We start from the raw sequence: 20,311 nt of genomic DNA, 5'->3' as shown, positions 1-20,311 counted from the left end.
GTCCCGGGTCTAAATTAGTTCATACCATAAGACCTATTATAGCTTATTCCCTAATATGTATACTGTATTGAAAAAATTCTGAAAATGCAATCAGGCAAATGGAAATTTGCTTAGTCTGCAGGATTATTGGTCTGGGGGTATTTTATATTTCTAGTGAACTTATTTACAAAATATACATTAAGTTACGTATCTACAAATATTTTTTTTTTGTAATTGGGTGAATTTGAGTACCATCTGATGTCATCTGCACTAGGCATAACCTAAAAGTTAAAAAAATTTTAAATGTCTAAGTTTGAGTAGGCCTACATTACTGTTATTGAAATCAAGCCACTTACAAAACTAGCCTAATCATTATCAATTTTGACCAAATAGTATAATGTTTTGTATTTTGCGTAAAGTATATTACATTTCGGTTTTACGCAAGAACTTTGTTTTACATTGTAACAGAAACAGTAAATTTAAAGTGTAGGCCTATTTATATTTTTCCTGATTTAAATAGGCCTAGATAAATTGTTTTACAAATCAGAAATCCTGAGCTTTTTATTGGTGAAAAAACCTTAGTAATATACATGTAGCAAAAGCGCTTATATATTATTATAAGCGCACAATACTATACGACTCACTAAGGGTAAGGTTTCACCTATGTGGGATTAGTATAATTTATTTTTTAGTTTCTGTAGCTTAAAGCTTGTACTTTATTATACATATACAATATTTTCTAAAAATGCCTGGAAATGATTTATTTGAAACTGAAATGACTATTTGATTTGATTTTCCTAACACAATGATTGCATCAGGCAAAAGACAGCGTCCTCGAAGTTCTCTACAACTTCACATGGATCATCAAAGTGCATTGAAAACGACCGATTTTATGAAGACAAGATTCAAGACAAAGGAAACTTTTTAGTGGACACTCTCTACCGCCCAGCCATTCCTAGGTATGTGGTATATCATGTGAAAGTGATAGTGTAAAAGTGTTGCATTCACAGTTATTCAGTAACAGCTGAGCTGGTTATATGCACGGTGATGGGCAACAGAGTAGAGGACACTTTACAAAAGTATTACTCAGTTGCCTCGTTTTCCTAGTCAGGAACCGATGAGAACCTCTTTAGCGAAGGAGTGGGGGGGGGGGCGTGACGTCACTCTTCTCTTGAGGGAACACCATTATCCTTTAACAAGACGATGTGATTCCATCGGCGTTCGTGGCGTAGTTGATATCGTCTCGGACTGGTATGCTTGAGGTCTCCAGATCGAATCTCGCCGGGGACTCTAGCTTTGTGTCAAAGATTTTGCTTAGAATGTGAATACCTCTTAACTGTACATCTTGTGTTAGAATTTGAGGCATTTATAATTTTACTTATGAACAGAACTATTTTTTTTTTTTTTTAGTATTCCATTTTTACCTTATATCTTTTTTATATTATCAGCAAGTTTTGTTCGTTAGGTTAGGTTATGACAGTTTAATTTTATAATTAAACAGTTAATTTGATAACTAACAAATTATAAATTAAGATAAAATTTTTCTTAAATCGACGTGAGGGGCTCTCCCACACTCCTTCGCAGAAAAGGTTCCCATCGGTTCCGGGCCAGGAAAATGAGACACTAGTCTCCCGTTCTCTTTCAGTTTCATTTTCTCTTCACTAGCTTGTTCCAGCTGTGCCTTGGACTGACACTGGTGTTGCCTTCTTTCAAACATATAGACATTAGACAGTTAGACAAAAGTTGGTGATTTGTTAAAAACAGATACAAAACGATGAGTAGAAAAGTACAAAGTTTTAATAAGTACTTCTTTAGCAAATTGAATAATGCCAATAATTAAAAGTAATATTGCAGTAGCAATCCTCCTAGAAAATTGTATTCAAGGCAGTAAATGGTATTCAAAACACTTGTCCTTATATTCTCAATGATAATAACAACAAAAATAAACAGAATATAGCAATAGTGTATTGATACAATTTCTGTCCGTCTTTGCAAATAGTCATCACCAAAAATCATTGAATACATTTGTAATTGTAAGTAAGCTTTTCTTGTACTCAAAATCTGCATACACATAGAATGGGGGTGGGAGGGGTTTGTAAACTATGGCAGGTTGTAGTTACATAATTTATAAATAAAAACACTTTTAAAATATACCTTGTTTTTAAACGCACTAAAAAGTAGAAAATAATTTATAAATATGTACAAAAAACGCATGGGGCATATGCAATATCTAATTTACAATTACCTTCACCTATTGAACTGTTATTATCTATTGCATGCACCCCACGTTTTTTAATTTTAAATCTTACAAGTATTTATTCTCTCCACATATTTATAAATTATTTTCTACTTTTTAGTCATTGATGTGTAAATATGTTAAATCTATTTTATAAGACCTGTTAATGCATAACCAAACCCTTAGTTTTATCTTTACTTTGAAATGTTTGTGTTATTTAGAATCTCTTGGGGTCTGACTTAGGGGAGGTACAAATGAGGCATTTAGTTCAAAATTCCTCCGTGAACAGCGCTGTAGTAGAGAGCACTTTGGCAATGAAGGTTTACTAATCGCAAAAATAGTTCTGTTCATAAAATAAAATTATAAATGCCTAAAATTCAATTTTATTAATTTTTAATTATAAAATTAAACTATCATAACCTAACCGAACTAACCAAACTTGCTGATAAAGAAATAATATAACAAAAGTTTATAGTAATCGGAAAAATAATACTGTTTATAAAATAAAACTAGAAATTGCTCAATTAAAATTTTATAATCTATCTATACTATTATAAAAAAGAGGTGGTGTCTGTGTGTATGGGAAAAGTAAAAAAAAAGTAAAGTAAAACTACTGGTCGGATCGGGCTGAAATTCGGCATGATGATAGCTCATATTCCCGATTAACATATAGGCATATTTTTATCCCAAAAATCCTTCCGGGCTCCGCCCCAGTGGCTCTGGAGCAAAGGTTCCCATGTTAACCTTATGAGAAATGGAATTAATGAATCTTAACAGCTGTTTCAATTAAACAAGTTGGTTCAGTTCTATGATTTTCAATAGCATTAAAGTTACAAGGATTACCAACAGGGTGCAGCACTAGCATTATTTCTTTTACATTTATGACAACAGCTAATTTGCAACCAAAAGGTGAGTGAGCGTAGCGAACGAACTTCAACCTGGAGGCGAGTGAGCGTAGCGAACGAGCTAACCTGAAGGCAAGTGAGCGTAGCGAACGAGCTAACCTGAAGGAAAGTGAGCGCAGCGAACGAGCTCCAACCTAAAGGTGAGTGAGCGTAGCGAACGAACTTCAAAAAGAACCGAAATTTCTTAAACCATGTCCTCACTCATAACTGCTATAAGCATTTGATACTTATATGCCAACCCCGTACGAAGGACGGGTACTCTGCTAGTGACTTAATAAAATTAAACTGTAATAACCAAACCAAACCAACCAAACTTGCTGAAAAAAAAAATCTTGGACAAAAAGTTAATGCCACCGGCGGGATTCGAACCCGGGACCTACAGTATATAAGCCCGGCACGCTAACCATTAGACCACCGAAGCCGATGGCTATCGACCGTTTTGTTACGGTAATGGCGTTCCCTCAGCTAATAAGAAGCTCTCAGCTGTCATCGTAGCCTCTTCTATACCTCCCCTGAGTAAATACCGCCTTCTTGGGAGCAGAACCTATACTTTAACCTCTGCTCTTCGAACAGTCAAATTTAAGTAATTACAGCTGACTTCAATAAATTAACATATTTGATTATTTACATTCTTACAAAATGTAAACATTGACACTTTGGAAGCCTATGGGGCGTATCCCAAGGGAAATATGAAAATAAAATTACATAAAATGCATTGTCATCCATTTGTGAGCTAAGTTTCAAGGTTTAAGTATCTAGCTCATTGGGAAGTTGGTTTAAAATCGATTGCAAAATTTGTACCGGGCAAGAAAGCAAGCTAATAAAAACGTTTTAAAAAACTACCTTAACTTCTAGAAAATAACCTCAAAGAATGATTATTTTTAGAATAATTTTACCTTACATTAGAAATATCAATGTTTTTCAATTAGACTACCCTGTTGTATTATCTGTATGAGCAATTGATGTCATTGCAATGGTTTTTCAGGTACAACAAGTACAATCAATATTTTAAGATTTATAAACTGAGGAAGAAAACAATAAAAAAATATAAGAAACACAAGCGTTATTATTTGGTGCAATTAATTAAACGTGAAGCCTCTTTGGACTCAGAAGGTTTGTGTTTTGTGTATTAATTATCAATTATTGAACTATACCTACATAAACATTCATTAGCATTAGTTAACTGTTTACTCCTTAGTATACTAGACTAGTAGGCCTATAGTACTCACAGGTTTGACCATTACTTGTCCAGTATGACATTACATCATAAAATGACAGGACATTTGTCAATACAGTATAATACTTAAAGCTAAATAGTAATATTAAAAATAAAAAGAAAATAATTTTAATACTTAATCCTACCGATTTCCACTTAAAAATTCATTGAAAGAGTAAAATGTTTTGGTTAGCAACCAGTCTTTACATTATTTCAATGGTGAATTTCCCGTAAAGAGAATAAGCTATTACGGTACCGTGGGTCCCATGGTAAGGCCTGGACCCGAGACCGATTTACTTTTTAGTTTTGATGTCCCCAGAGGCCAAAAACACCATACTTTCAAATTCATATATTTATATGTTTCCGTTGGCACTTTAACTCCAGCTAAAATGATCCGGTTCCGATAAAATTTGGTACAATTAACAAATCGTTAATAGCATTCTATAAAATGTGACTGCAGTGATAAATATTTTTTTTTAAATGGTGCCAACAGATTCCTTTTCAAAAGAAGAAGAGTTATCAAAAATAACTAAGGATTTCAACCAGAAGCTAGCAGAAACTCCAAGTGATATTGAAACATGGTTGGATTATGTTCGTTTTCAGGTAAAAAATATTTGTGTAACGATATTATTATTCAGTAGATCCTTGATAATCAGATTTCTTCTATCACATCTACATTTTTAGTAGAGTATTTATAAAGTAAAAAAAATTACGATTTGTTTTTTACAGTCTTTGTAGTCTAAGCTTGGCATTCATATTCTTCTTTAGGTATGTTTGCTTAAACAGTTTAGTGAATTCCACTATGGATTCACCCTGGCATCATCATAAATTCTATTTAATCCTTCTTGTGAGTGTTAGTGTCAGTCACAAAGGGGGATCTAATTAGTTTTGTTACTTTCGAACATTATTTCCATTTATCGGTTTTGGTATCAATAGCACTTTTTAACATTTCCTTTAAGATGTTTTCCTTTATAACTAAAATTTAAACTAGAACCACTTTATGCAATAATTCAAGGTTTTTTTTTACACCATAACTTTGAACATATGAACAAAACTCATCTTCAATTGGATGATTACCATTTGTTAACTAAGTAATAATGGTTAATTGATTTTTTCTGCTTCGGTTATTTTTTTTTCGCTTTATCTATGCCAGTAGTATTTCCAATTAAGTAAACTTGAACACTTTTAAAGGAGAGCGGTCCACACCCATTCAAGATTTGTAGATGTGCCATCATCGAACCCATCCCTCTTGCACCGAAGTCCAAGACGCTAACTTCTAGGCTAGCAACAAACCCATTGCTTTGCTCTGGGGACTTTTGGCTAGTCATGTCTCTAGTTTTAAGTTCTTGTTTGAGTAAATGGTTGTATGGGAAGTAAGATGAGGCGGTTTTGGAACAGTATTAGGATTGCTCTTTAGTGAAAACAAAACTTTTTCACAATAAACAGGAATTGGTGTAGAACTTGTTCTGTATGTATTTAGAACAAATAATAAATGTATTTATCAAGGTACAATTTTAACCAACTTTATTCAACACATATTAAAAACAAAGTGAACATGTAAACATTATAACCAGCTGATAATAGTTATAGAATAAATTTAAGTAAATAAGTAAAGATAGACATTTAGGATGTAACACCTCCCCTTCTTAGTGAGTTTCATAAGTTAAGTCTATCGACGGGTTTATGTGTCCGTTTTGATCGTCTCACTGTCATAGCGGAAGCTGGTGCCACTGGAACATCTGACATGTTGTTACTGGTCTCTGGTGCCACTGGAACATCTGACATGTTGTTACTGGTCTCTGGTGCCACTGGAACATCTGACATGTTGTTACTGGTCTCTGGATCATCTGGTATGTTGGGATCATTGGCCTCTGGATTAATGTTGTGATAATTTGTTGCGTGGTTTTCGGTTGGTTCCTCTCTGACTTCTCCAAAATTTGTTGGTATGAATACTTGATTTTGCTCATTCCTTAATGAAAATTCACACAAGTCCCTCCCTGAGCGTCTAATTTGGTCTTGATGTCGTCTGATTGGGCCACTGCTTGTGGTTATTTCATAATTTCTTGGTCCTTCTTTTTTGTTGATCTTTCCAAACCCCCATTTGTTGCAGGTTCCATAGAGGCGGTAGGCGACAGGGTCTTGAGCTTTAAAGGACTTTTGCCTGTCACGGTCTTGAGCTTTAAAGGACTTTTGCCTGTCACGGTCTTGAGCTTTAAAGGACTTTTGCCTGTCACAGTCTGTGTCAAACTTCTGGTTCATTTTTTGTGACAAATCAGGATACAATAAGTCAAGTCTTGATCGAATTTGACGTCCAATAAAGAGATGTGAAGGAGATTGTCCTGTAGTACTATGTGGAGCTCTTCGATAGGCCATTAAATATCTCTGCAGTTTTATTTCGATAGAGCCTTCCTCAAAGTGCATGGCTCTGATGGTATCTTTCAAGTCTTGCACATAGCGTTCTACTTGACCATTAGTAGCAGGATGGTAAGGTGCTGATCTCTTGTGTCTAATTCCATTTGATTTAAGAAATTTTTCAAACTCTAATGAAACAAATTGCCTTCCGTTGTCTGACACTAATATGTCAGGGATTCCAAAGGAGCCGAAGAATTTACGCAAAGCCTCAATAGTTTTATGTGAATTTATGGTTGTAAGTGTTACAATTTCTGGCCATTTACTGTAGGCATCCACAATTAGGAGAAAATAATGGCCATAAAATGGTCCAGCAAAATCAACATGAATTCTTTGCATAGGCCTTGAAGGATATTCCCAATGGTGAACTGGTGCTTTGGGTGATTCATGCTGTACTCGTTGACATCCCAAACAGTTTAAGGTCATATTCTCAATGTCTGCATCAATTTTAGGCCACCAAACATACGAACGAGCTAGTCCCTTCATGCGAACTATACCCACATGAGCCTCATGAAGTTCTTTCAAAATTCTTGCACGAAGTTGTTTGGGAATCACGACACGATTCCCTTTTAATAAGCATCCAAGCTGAATTGACCATTCTTGTTCGTTAGAAGACATCGGGTGATGGATTGGCTCCCCTCTGATTAGTGATTGATAAATATCTCTAAGATCTGGATCAGATTGTGTATTTTTTGCTATTTCTTCAGCTGTGACAGGTAAAGTGTAGATTTGTTCTATTTCATGAACATCGGCTGAGTCAATAACAGCAGCTTCTTCAACATTTTTAGGTAGTCTTGAAAGTGCATCAGCATTAACATTGTCTTTGGTTGATTTATACTTTATGTCAAATGAAAATGCCTGAAGGAATATAGCATAATGTTGTAGTCTTGTTGCGGCCATAAGTGGTATTCCATTTTTCGGTCCAAATATAGATACCAGGGGTTTGTGGTCTGTAACTAGGGTGAAATGACGTCCATAAAGGTATTGGTAAAAGTGTTTAACTCCAAAATAAATTGCCAGGGCTTCTTTTTGTATGACACTGTACTGTTTTTGTGTTTGTGATAGTGTTTTGGAAGCAAATGCAACAGGTCTTTCGTTTCCATCCGGAAACACATGAGAAAGAATTGCCGAAATTCCAGATTGACTAGCATCTGTTGCTAGAATGAGTGGTAAGTGTGGGTCAAAATGGCATAGTATATTCTCTGACATCATTTCCTCCTTCACCAATTGAAAATCATGTTCACATTCTTCAGTCCAATTAAAAGGTACATTAGCTCTTGTGAGATTAATAATGGCTTGCATCTTTTCACTTAAGTTTGGAATAAACTTTCGATAGTAACTTATCAAACCAAGGATTTGTCTAACTTCTTTCACATTACTTGGTCTCTTCAGGTTTCTTATTGCTTCAGTAATATGTTTACTTTTACTTATTCCCTTTGACGAGACATGGTAACCAAGAAAGTCAATCTCTGGTACAAGGAATTGAGATTTAGAAACATTAATGTGTAAATCGTTGTCTTTGAACCGATTTAATACAGCACAGAGTCTTTTCAAATGTTCTTCATCACTGTGGGCTGTTATTTTGACATCGTCAAAGAAAACATCAACACCATCAATACCTTGTAGAATATTTTCCATTGCTGATTGCCAAATAGCAGGTGCACTTGCAATTCCGAATGGTAGACGATTTACTCGATATAGACCTTTATGTGTATTGATTGTGAGTAATTCTCTGTATTCTTCTTTCACTGGCATGTGTAGGTAAGCTTCAGATATATCAATCTTTGTAAATTTAGTCGAATTACCCATTCTGGCCAAAATATCATCAATGCGGGGCATGTTGTGTTCTGGTATTACCAAATGGGGATTGAGGGTTACTTTGTAGTCTCCACACAGTCTGATATTCCCATTTGCCTTCATAATCGGTACAACTGGAGTAGCCCAAGAACTCTGATTCACCTTTGTAATTATACCTTCTTTTTCTAGTCTGTCGATTTCTGCACTAACTTTTGGTAACAAAGCATAAGGTAGTGGTCTAGCTTTTTTAAAAACTGGTGTAGTGTCAGGCTTTAAGTTAAGAAGTGCTTCTCCCCCTTTGAAACGTCCAACTCTTGGTTCAAATATGGATTTAAATTCCATTAAAATATTGTGTACTTTGGGATTTGAGTGTTTAACTCTATCCAAGTCAGCTCCGTGAACGTTATGTATGTCTGACCAATTTATTTTAATGGATCTCAGCCATTCCCTACCAAATATCGTATCTCTATTACCATCGACTATATACAATGGAAGATATTTGGTTTGGTTACCGTAACCAACCTGAACAATGGTTTTACCCAATGGAACAAATTCATTTTTGTTGAAATCTCTTAAGATTATGTCTGGATTCATTAAAGGTCTGTGTTTAGGAAAAAACTTGGAAAAGTTACTTTTTGACATCAAAGATACTCCTGCTCCTGTATCTAGTTCAAACGGAATAGGTTTCCCATTTATTTTTATGTTTAACATAATTTTCCTAAATTTATCTTCTGAGGTATTCATAGAACAAATGTCAATAACATTAGTTTCCTTATAGAGGGATCCAACAGAATTGTTCATATTTTGTTGTAGAAATATTTCATTTTGATCTTCGAACGAGTCTGTTATTTGTTTTACATTTCTTGAAGTAGTGTTAAATGTAGTCTTATTTTGTCTTTGCAATTTGATAGGTGCATTAGGATTCCTAAAACAAATCTTTGCTAGATGCCCTATTTTTTTACAGAAGTTACATGTTGTATTTTTGTGTTTGCATTCAGATATGTATTCATGTAACTCTCCACAACGGTAACATTGTTTAATATTGGTACTGTTTTTAGGTTTTTGAAAACTTTTCTGTTGTACAACATTTAAGTTAACCGGCAATTCATTGTTTTCATGATTGAATTTTGATTGGATTGTTATTGAATCGTTTTGAGCCTTTTCAATTACTTGAGCCATGTCTACAGCTTTTTCAAAACTCAAATCACTGTCACTTAGAGTAATTAATCTTGTCTGTATTTTTTCATCCCTTAGTCCGAGTATGAATTGATTTCTCAGGGCTTTTGACAGAAATGTGCCGAAATTACAATATCTAGACAACTTTCTAAGATCCAATGAAAATTCAGAAATGTTTTCTCCTTCATATTGATGTCTACAATGAAATTTGAATGTCTCTGATACTTCATTTGGTTTCGGTGTAAAATGTGAATTAAGAGTTTGAACTAATTCAGCATAGGATTTAGTTATAGGTGATACAGGATGCAATATATCCCTAAGTTTACTGTAAGTGTCTGATCCAATACAGTGAAGTAACGTAATTTTCTTTTTATCTTCCGAAATGTTGTTATAAATGAATGATATCTCTAGTCTTTCCATATACATTTCCCATGTTTCATATCTTTCATTGAAGGGCCCAATCAATGCTGAGTTAATCATTTGAATGTTTTGAGAGGTATTTGAATTACTTGTACTCACCTCCATCGTCGCCAAATTGTTCTGTATGTATTTAGAACAAATAATAAATGTATTTATCAAGGTACAATTTTAACCAACTTTATTCAACACATATTAAAAACAAAGTGAACATGTAAACATTATAACCAGCTGATAATAGTTATAGAATAAATTTAAGTAAATAAGTAAAGATAGACATTTAGGATGTAACAGAACTAAATCTCGTTTGCTAGCTCAGTGTATCTTTTCACTTACCAGTTTTAAACCAATTATTAACTTACTGCATACTGTATTGTTATTGTTCCTGTATCCATACAAGAAAAAAAAAATATTTAAATTGTTACTATAATGGATTTGCTTTGACCAACAATTAATAGAGTCTCAACACAACTTTACTATGGCAGAATGGCAGTTTAGATTTGTTGGGACCAGACTTTAGTACGGTATTTTATTTTCTAAAATGTTCAATCTTTATATGTATGCAAATGTTGTCACTTTGCTGGTCTTTGCTTCTTAGACCAATAACAAATCGACTACTTGACTAGCCTTATTGAAAATGAGAGCTAAATTTGGATTTAGGTTTATACGTTAGGTTTGGCATTTCAAATTAAACTTGGTCCAAAATGTAGTTGAACAGACAACAACGTTTGCATGACAAAATACACCTGACTGATCAGGATGTTGGTTGTGAACTCAGTTTTCCTTGTATCTATTTCAGTTACCTATTCAAGGTGATGCCAATCAGCATTAAATTATTTTATGGAAAATCTATACATACAATTAAAATATTTTGTTTATTTATAAATATTTCTATTAATCTACAAATTATAATTGTCAGAACACTGTGTTGGACTTTGAGAAGACATATCGCAGTGGCTCTGTGGGAGGTACACATGTGATGTCACAAAGACAGTTGGCCATCCTGGAGCGAGCATTGCAACACAACCCTGCCAACCCTCGCCTGCTGACCATGAGACTACAGCTGCTGGAGCTCACACTTCCACCCGACCAGGTGTGGCTATGACCTTTGTGGTAAACTGTGGACTGCAAGGGTAATCAGGAAAAAGGATCATACATTAAATAAAACTGATACACAACAAAGTACATTACCTTTCATATCTTAATTAATTTCTTATATAGAATTAAAAGTTATGGTACTTACTGACAGACTGACTGGCGGGCACTCCAGTTGTCAGGTATGCTGACTCTCGTATTCCGGTCTCAACGTCTGCAAGTATTCAAATGGCAAATGTAATGTACTGTGTAACAGTTGAAGCTGCCAAGGTCATTATATTATAATTATAATTATACTATTATAATTACCAAGGTCATAATTAGCACTGACGAGTAATGTCCAGTGGTCGAAACTCGACCAAAAATATGTAATGTACTCACTTATACCTATATGTTCCTACACTCACTTATGTTAATGTTTCACCCCACACTGTAAATAAAACATGTGATTGGAGTTTCTTCCATTTGTTTTGATTTTCTGTTTATATTTCGTTGTTATTTCGTCACCAGCATGGCAACGCATAAGATCCATGTAAATTTTTTCAAATTTTTAAACTCATTTTTTGCGCTTATCTTTGAGCCTATTTAAATTTATAAAGGGATTCTGCACACCTACAGGAAAATAGCTTTCTAACGGTATGCGTAGATTTTCCCTACGATGCACACGAGCTGAGAAAAAAGGTTTTAAAGAAACATGCTTGCCTATTAATATATAGATAGATAGGCTTATCAATTTATGTGTAACTTGTCATCGGGAGACTATCCGAATTTTACCGTATCCCAGAAGTTATGTCCACACAACCGCAGGAGATGTTCATTATTTTGCTGCGATCGGGGAAGATGATATTTCCATTACCAAAGGGGATATTCAGGATTTTGCCGTGATGTTGAGCGACGAGAGATAATCAGAATTTAGCCATGATCGTGGGAGACGATGATGATGTCTACATGTCCACGAGAGATGTTCGTGATTTCCGTAGTTGCAGAAGACAATGATAATGTCCACACGACCGCGGAAGATGTTCATAATTTTGCCCCTATTGCAGAATACGACGATAATGTCCGTTATTGCATGGAAATTCAGAAATTAGCAGTGACCACGGGAGACGATGATGATGTCTACACAACTGTGGGAGATTATCTCAATTTTGCTGCGATCGACGACTGCTGGAGATGTTCATAGTTTTGCTGCGATCGCAGAAGACGATGATCAGATTTCCGTTATCACATGGAAATTCTGGAACTAGTCATGACCGTGGGAGATGATGATGATGTCTACATGACTGCAGAAGATAATCAGAATTTTGTTGTGATTTTGGGGGACGACGATAATATTTCTGTGATGCGGGAGACGATGATGTCTACACGTTTGCAGAAGATAATCAGAATGTGGCAGCCATCCCGGGAGTTGATGATGATGTTTCCGTTATCATTGAGCGGTATTCAGGATTTTGCCGTGACCTCGGAAGACAGTGGTTATGTTCCCGTGTCTAAGGAAGAAATTAAAGATTTCGCAGTGATTGTGGAAGACAATGAAGATGTCTCCTAGACTGTCGGAGATGATGAGCATATTACCTCGAGCTCAGCTTTATCGATACAGTAGACCCCCTCTAAACCGACCCTAATGGGACCGGACCTAGGTCGGATAATTCAAAAGGTCGGATAAAACGGGCAATCCCTAAAATCATAACATAATGAAGTGCTATTCATTTAGAATTATATAATCATTATTTTGAAGTCATACTTGCATTATTTATAAAATAAACTACTCTTATCTCCTTTTTCATATTGATAGAAATGTCACAAATAAATACAAAACACGGTTAAGTCAAATAGGCCTACTTTCAGTGAATATATTATAATACTAGGCAAGAGTCAATAAAATTCCTATTTTAATAACTTTACTACTGTAGTGTATTAATTAATGCTTTCCAAATACATCGTAATACAGTAAAGAACCTTTTGTCGTCATTAAAGATAAGCGACCATTTTATTACAAGACAGGACGTTTATTTATGGCCACTCACTGGAGGTTCGAGGCACAAAAACTATCTTGACCTTGAAGTTGTTAACACCCCTTCCCTGCCCTCCCTACAAGTTGCGTTGTTTGTTTACTCCAGCGATAAGATAATCAGTTCTCAAAATCGTAACGCACTTTATGATGTTTTATGAATTTGCCGCACAGATAACATATCTGATCAGATGTGCTCGAGCTACGAACGATGATGACAAACTGACAATAGGCTATGCTATATTTTTTGTGATCAACACAAAATAACTTATTGTTAGTCATATCCTGTGGAGATAAGCGTATGGTTCAGTTCTCATCGCCCAGCGTGGGAGCGGAAATGCCGAGATACCTAGAAAGCGGCGGTTAAACCGAGCTGCTCTCAAAGCAAGGTCGGTTAAAACAAACTGTATTATTCTACGATCAAAGGCGGATAATCCGATTATCGGTTAATACGAGGTCGGTTAAGAGGGGGTCTACTGTAATCTGAAGCTGGCACACTCCTAGTTATAATACAAATTTATTTATGATGCTTGTTTGTTAGATCCTCATTTACCTTTGGTATGATGGTAGCTATTCAATGTGTTTAGAAGGGTTTAAATTTGAATTTGCTGCTCAGAATTTGCCATTGCTGCATTAATTTGTTTCTTTACTTGAAAAACTGCTCATTACCCAAAAATTACTATAAGTTGACATAAATACAGGGGTTGGTGTAGTATTTAACCAAACCACACAACAACAACAAATTGTGAATTTAAAAAATCTTATTATTATTGAGAACTTAACTTGTCTGTTTTGGTACTAATTACTGATTAACTGATGTTTTGGTATTGAAACTTCACTATTTGTAAGTAACAACATGGCTCTGTGTCACAGGTTGCAGATGAGTGTAGCCGCGCCCTGGTGCAGGATCCCGGCTGTGTCCCACTGTGGCGAGCTCTGATACGCACGTCTCGTAATAACATGGCTCTATGTGTGGCACCTGCAGTACTGCAACAGTTTTCCAAGGCTCTCTCCAGACTTGGCCAGCTTAGAGTTCATCGACCTCCTGGCTTCATTGAAAAAGATATACTGAGTATGAGCATTAACTATGTTTGATTATTATTGTAAAATTTTGTTGAAATAATTACTTTGAGTTAACTTACATTGTAAATGTAACTATCACACAACCTTTAATCATCTTATAAATCAAATTTCAAAGAATGCTCACCCAAAATATTATCTTTTTACTACCTTAATACAGGGTTATTCAATAAAAAACTAAACTGTTGGTACGGCTGTTTCTGTAATTTTAAACAGTTGATTCTTATAACAATGTAAATGGTGTACTAATATAATGGTTTAATTACCTTCAGTCTCCAGTTCAAAGTAAGTCGATTGCGACCTAGGTTTCAGCACGACGTTGTGCTATCATCAGGCTTCCAGTCAAAAATGTTTAGTCCATTGGACGTCGTTTAGTAAAAACTATATACAGCTCACAAGACACAAACACATACACATTTACCGATCGGTATTTACAAAAACTGGAGTTGTGGCTTGGATGTCACTCGTCGCGGCCAGTGATTTGACAAAATGCACTCGTTCTCCCCTTGTAAATACCGATCGGTAAATGTGTATGTGTTTGTGTCTTATGAGCTGTATATATTTTTTACTAAACGACGTCCAATGGACTGAACATTTTTGACTGGAAGCCTGATGATAGCACAACGTCGTGCTGAAACCTAGGTCGCAATCGACTTACTTTGAACTGGAGACTGAAGGTAATTAAACCATTATATTAGTTATAAACCAGTTCAGGGGCAATTCCACATCTTATGATGTCAAAACTAGTAAATGGTGTGTTTATAAGTTTGTTCTGGAGAGGTAATGTTTTGTCTAATTTGCTTAGTGAAGTATTACAAAGCATGTCAACAAATGGCTATTACAAAACAATAAAAATAATTTTGTGTTTTAGACTAGAGTTTGCTCATAGTAATGTTATTGTTAATGTTCAGCTAAGCCGTTTACGGCGTATGCAGTTCTGATGAGAAGCCTCCTTCCTAAATTTGGTTCGAAGGTTCCTCTGGCCAGTGGCCACCAACAATAGCATTAGTGGAGCAAACTAAAACAAGAAAAACTTTTTCTTATACTCAACTAAGCAACCAAAGCAAAACATAAACTTGTCAAAACAAAGTGATAAACATGTCCTTCCATCATTGTATCAGCTGTTTGAAATTGCTTAAACAGATGTACAAGCCATTTAGCTTTGTATAATTCTTATAGAATAACCCTGTATTTAGATCACAATAACCCCATCCCGCCAAAAGCCATTGAGTTGGAAGTTCTATGGGGTAAATTATATATTTCACTGTCAAATCTTGGTCTTTGGGTGATGACCGTCTTTGGGTGATGACCGTCTTCGGGTGATGACCGTCTTTGGGTGATGACCGTCTTCGGGTGATGACCGTCTTCAGGTGATGGCATGTATATATTTCACTATTTCCTGGAAGCACTCAAGGAAGCCCACTTGTGTCAGCAGTATTGATGGTCTAATTCCAGAATTGGTCGATTTTGATTCGATTCCAGAACTTTGGTTTAAATTCTCGATTCCGCACTCAATACCAATACCTGTTTGAAATTCATTTAAGAACACATATATGTGTGCTATCCCTATGAACAAAAGAGCATGTTATTTTTATTTAATCTTTATACAATAACTGCATTTCTATTGATTAAGGTTACCTTACATGGATTAGGAAAATAAGATACTTCAAAAATACACACATTTTAAGTATTTCTTACATACGTTATTAAATTAAATTGTAACAACAAACACCGGTTTAGGTATGCCTAAAATTTTCAATTAGTTTAATGTTTGCATTTAAGCATTCGTTCATCTAGGCGTTCGTTGGATAATCCATATTTCTTGAGTTATACACTCAAAGTCAATAATTATCATCATCACTAATCACTAAAATTACTTTAAGAATCACATTAAAGTCATGGAGTTCGTCACATCACTTGGAACGGAGATCATGCCCATTTTTGAACAATCCACTACGCAAGCACAGCAATTAACAACAAAACATAAACAATTCGCCATTGCAAACACATAACAGCTGTTTCAGTTCAGTCCAGTCAGAGAGAAACAACATATAATGATAAAAATACATCGCTAAAGGGCCGTCTCCAATAGTCACCATGAAGCCCTGAATCAGCTGAACAGTTAGAATAAGCAATGAATACAAACCATTTAAGAAGCAAAATGCTTATGGAGGATAGTCAGACTGAAATTTCGCCGCCAAAACGAGCTTTGCGCGGCCGCCGCTAGGATCGCTCATGCGGTAGCCACACTACTCTATCACTCTCTCTTTCTCTAAGCTGATTCTTTGTCTCACTCTCTCTCGCTCAGTCAGCTAAATTGTCTGCACGCTCGCGATAGCCTATCTAGTGGCCACCGCGGAAACTGTCCGAAATTCAAATATTCCCAGACAGAATTTTTAACAAAGGCATTACGCTTCTTATAAGTTTTGTATTCATTGGTATAAGTAAGCCGAGGCATTGATCACGCATATATAAAAGTAACAAACAAAACTTAGCTTACAAACTCGCGCCATTTTGGGCAGGCGACACTCGTACGCATCAGAAAACCCGCCCAATATGGGGTGGGTGACACTTAAGAGGGTTAAAGGATCAACCTTTGATTATATATAAAATATTTACAAAGTGTGTTTATAGTCAATGATATTATACAGTATGATCAGCAAGTTACCAAGCTCTTTAGCTGCTAATGAAATGTTCATAAAGCCTATCACAAGTTAGAAAACGCAAAATATACTAGTACCATTATACACTATCACTATATACACTATATGACTATATACACTTTGTGTGTATTATATTTATACATTCAATGCTTATACCATCTGGCCAATCTGGCAACATCTCCCTCGATCTGACAACATCGGCAAGTGATGATCAGCCTCTGTCATTCAACTAGTATTCTACAAGTTGTCAGTTGAACACGTCATTTGTTCTGAAATGTAAAGGCACGCTATTTGGATTATAAAACAATTACGAATGTGAGCTAATGAGCTTTGAATTATTTATATTAGCCGACTTCAGAGTATTCCAAATAAACTATGATTTGCCACTCTTTACAATCTTTAACATCAGTCAAGTTTTGCATCATAATTAACCTCATTTCATTTTTGATTTTTCAGAATAATTGGTATCGAGTACAATGGAGCCAAGTATCGAGTGTCTGCAATTCTTCGATACCAGAGAATCGGAATCGGCCCATCCCTAGTCAGCAGCGACTGCAGATGCTGCCTACATCCCATGTACCTTATGAATGATCCCTGTATCACTGGTGTTTTGTTGCAGACCTGATGTTGGAGTGTGGACTGTTCCTACAACAAGCAGGCCTGTGGGAACAGCTGATAACCCTGCTGCAAATGTATCTGAGTCTCAGTCTTACTGCCTCCGGTCAGTTTACTCTCCCAGCTCAGCCTCAAGAAAATCAAACTAGTAAGTTTATTATTTTTGACCATCTTAGAAAAAAGATTATGTTTAACATTACACTATTTTGCGTTTCTTTTAAATAGATTTTATATACAATAATACAATACAGTCAAACAAATCAGAACCAATTGGGATTATGATAATACCCTATTATTGTCAGTGATTAAAAAAAAATTTTAAATTTTATTTTTGTGAGATTGACAGGAATAATTGGTTTAGCTTAATATTATATGGTCGTTTTGAAAAGGGTCTATTACTATACTTTAGGTTATATTTCAAAGGCCATGTTTCTGATCAAAGAGTTTTAGTTGGGATAGGATAGATTATTTTTAAATACAGTCTCTCTTTAACCAACCAAAGCACAACTATTCAAATACAGTTTCAGTCAATATAGGTTTACAGTTTCCCACAATGTGCATATTCCAGAGTAAAAGAAAATAATAATATAATAGTTTGAGACAAACTACGTTCACCAATGTCGTGTATTTAAATAAGATTGACTATATTCAGTGCCTGATGTAATATGTTGTTTGTTTTATAGGAGAACAAGAAGACTTAATACTGTCCAGTGGGCTCCCACTCAGCGTACTTTGGCTAAGGATAGAGAAGCTAAGAGCTGCTTATCATTACCTACCCTCAGCCAATGCTGGGGCTGATCCTCAGAGGGTCGTGTTTTCCGAAGACTTGGCAGGTTGGTGTCTTCTTTGACCCTGTACAGCTGATGGAGGAGAAGGAGAGTTTTTGTATACTTACCATATTTTTGTTTTTTTTTTTTGCAGGATTGGTACAGCCTGTGATGGGAGAAGAGCTGCAACTGCAGTTAGTCGCTGTTGTGTTCAATTTGCTCAAAATTCCCCTTCTACCTACCAGACACTCCACTCTGGAATGTATTGGCCTTCTTCAGATCCCTTCCTCCTTCAGTAATGTGGAAGTACTATTAGCAGCTGCTTATCCCTCTGGATTTTCTTCACTGACCGACTGTAGGTAACAGTTTTAAAATTATATATATAAGAATGAATAAAATTCAGTTAGGTCCTATGACAAAAGTAGTCGTGTGTCAGTTGCAATTTTTATTGGTTTGGTTTTTGTTTTACCGATTGTCCGTTTTTGGCTAGTTTTGTCTTTAAATAGGTAAACTTACTACTAACCATTTATATTTTAACCTAATCCACACTAATGACAATTTTCTTTGTGTAAAGTTTGCTTTTGGTGATGGTAGGTTTTTTTGTTGTAGTGAATATTGCAGATAAAACTTAAGTTTTACTAACAACCGATGGGAAGTTGATGCAAAAATCCTAGAAACGACAAATAATTATTTACTTTTATTCCTAAATACTCATCATGACATGTAATGATTTAAGGTATGTCTTGTATGGTTGCCGGCGGAAAAGTAGTTTTAGATTTTGGTAGTTTTGGTCATAAATTTATCGCAACATGATTGCAAAGTAGAGGTGTGAGAGCGGCATTATTTTCGAGCCAAGCCTAGCCTAGCCTACAAGGTAGTTTTGGTCATAAATTTATCGCAACATGATTGCAAAGTAGAGGTGTGAGAGCGGCATTATTTTCGAGCCAAGCCTAGCCTAGCCTACAAGCTCGAGAGATTGAGCACAAAGTCGACAAATCAAGCTCGAGCCAAGCTTTTACGATCGCAAAACGTGTCTGCGAAGCTCGCACGATTGGAAAAGACACTCAGGATCTTTCTGCGATTGCGGAAGACAACGATAATGTCTACAAAAACCGCCGGAGATGTCCAGGATTTTGTTGCGATCACTGAAGACTTTAATAACATTTCCAAGAACGTGGGAGACAATGATAATGTCCATAACAGCGGAAGATATTCAGGGAATTCCCGCAATCACGGATGGAGATGATAACATTTCCAAGACTGCAGAAGACGATGATGATGACCACACAACCGCAGGAGATATTGATTCATTTTGCTGCAATCGCGGATGACGATGATAACCTTAGATGAGATTTTTAGGAGTATGCCACAGATAATGTTTTTGTGAACGATGGAGATACTCAAGATTTTGCCACTATCGTATGAGACAATGATGATAGTGCGTTTCTGTTACTGCGGAAAAAAAAAATGTAAAAAATATATAAATTATTATAAAAAAATGAGACAAGAAAAAATTAAAGTAAATAAATTAAGTAAATTATTATTAACATGAGCAAAAAGAACCCATAAAAAAGTCTCAACGATAATGAAAATGATCACAATATTTAGAATTATAGTCAGCACAACAATGTGATGAATGCAAATTATAGAAGATTTATGATACTTGTTAAACTTAATACAGCTTTTTACTGGTGACAAAATCCGACATGCTTTAAACAGAATTTATACTCATGCTAGTTTAAACCTAAGAATTTGAGATAGGCCTACACTGTATTTTATATTTTTATGCATATTTATGTATTCCCCCTGATAAAAAAGTTGCCTTTTGAAGAAAATAAAATGAGGACAGATTTATTATGAACTAGCTGGCCCGACAGACGTCGTCCTGTCCCAATGTGGTTTTATATCAAATGCTTGTTCATTTTCAAGATGAGCTCGTTCGCAT

General features: G+C 35.5%; 1 protein-coding gene across 4 annotated transcripts in view; it reads left to right on the top strand.

Annotated features, from left to right (window-relative positions):
• LOC128986191 (nuclear exosome regulator NRDE2) overlaps window positions 1–20,311 on the top strand; it is a 37,917-nt gene that overhangs the window by 6,924 nt on the left and 10,682 nt on the right. For 2 of the 4 annotated variants that reach the window (XM_054406404.1, XM_054406395.1), the window contains exons 4-11: window positions 798–938; window positions 4,106–4,233; window positions 4,830–4,939; window positions 11,055–11,228; window positions 14,115–14,313; window positions 17,604–17,747; window positions 18,283–18,432; window positions 18,521–18,725. In XM_054406404.1, coding sequence (XP_054262379.1) covers window positions 798–938; window positions 4,106–4,233; window positions 4,830–4,939; window positions 11,055–11,228; window positions 14,115–14,313; window positions 17,604–17,747; window positions 18,283–18,432; window positions 18,521–18,725 — 1,251 coding nt within the window. Of the gene's footprint in view, window positions 1–797; window positions 939–4,105; window positions 4,234–4,829; window positions 4,940–7,885; window positions 7,915–11,054; window positions 11,229–14,114; window positions 14,314–17,603; window positions 17,748–18,282; window positions 18,433–18,520; window positions 18,726–20,311 lie in introns of those variants that run through there. The other 2 variants (XM_054406413.1, XM_054406421.1) reach the window with 2 other exon arrangements.

Source organism: Macrosteles quadrilineatus, unplaced genomic scaffold, assembly GCF_028750875.1.
Source record: "Macrosteles quadrilineatus isolate MER2022 unplaced genomic scaffold, UCM_ALF_1.0 Scaffold_1__1_contigs__length_201487025, whole genome shotgun sequence".
NCBI lineage: Eukaryota > Metazoa > Arthropoda > Insecta > Hemiptera > Cicadellidae > Macrosteles > Macrosteles quadrilineatus.
This window is presented reverse-complemented; position numbering and strand designations above follow the sequence as displayed.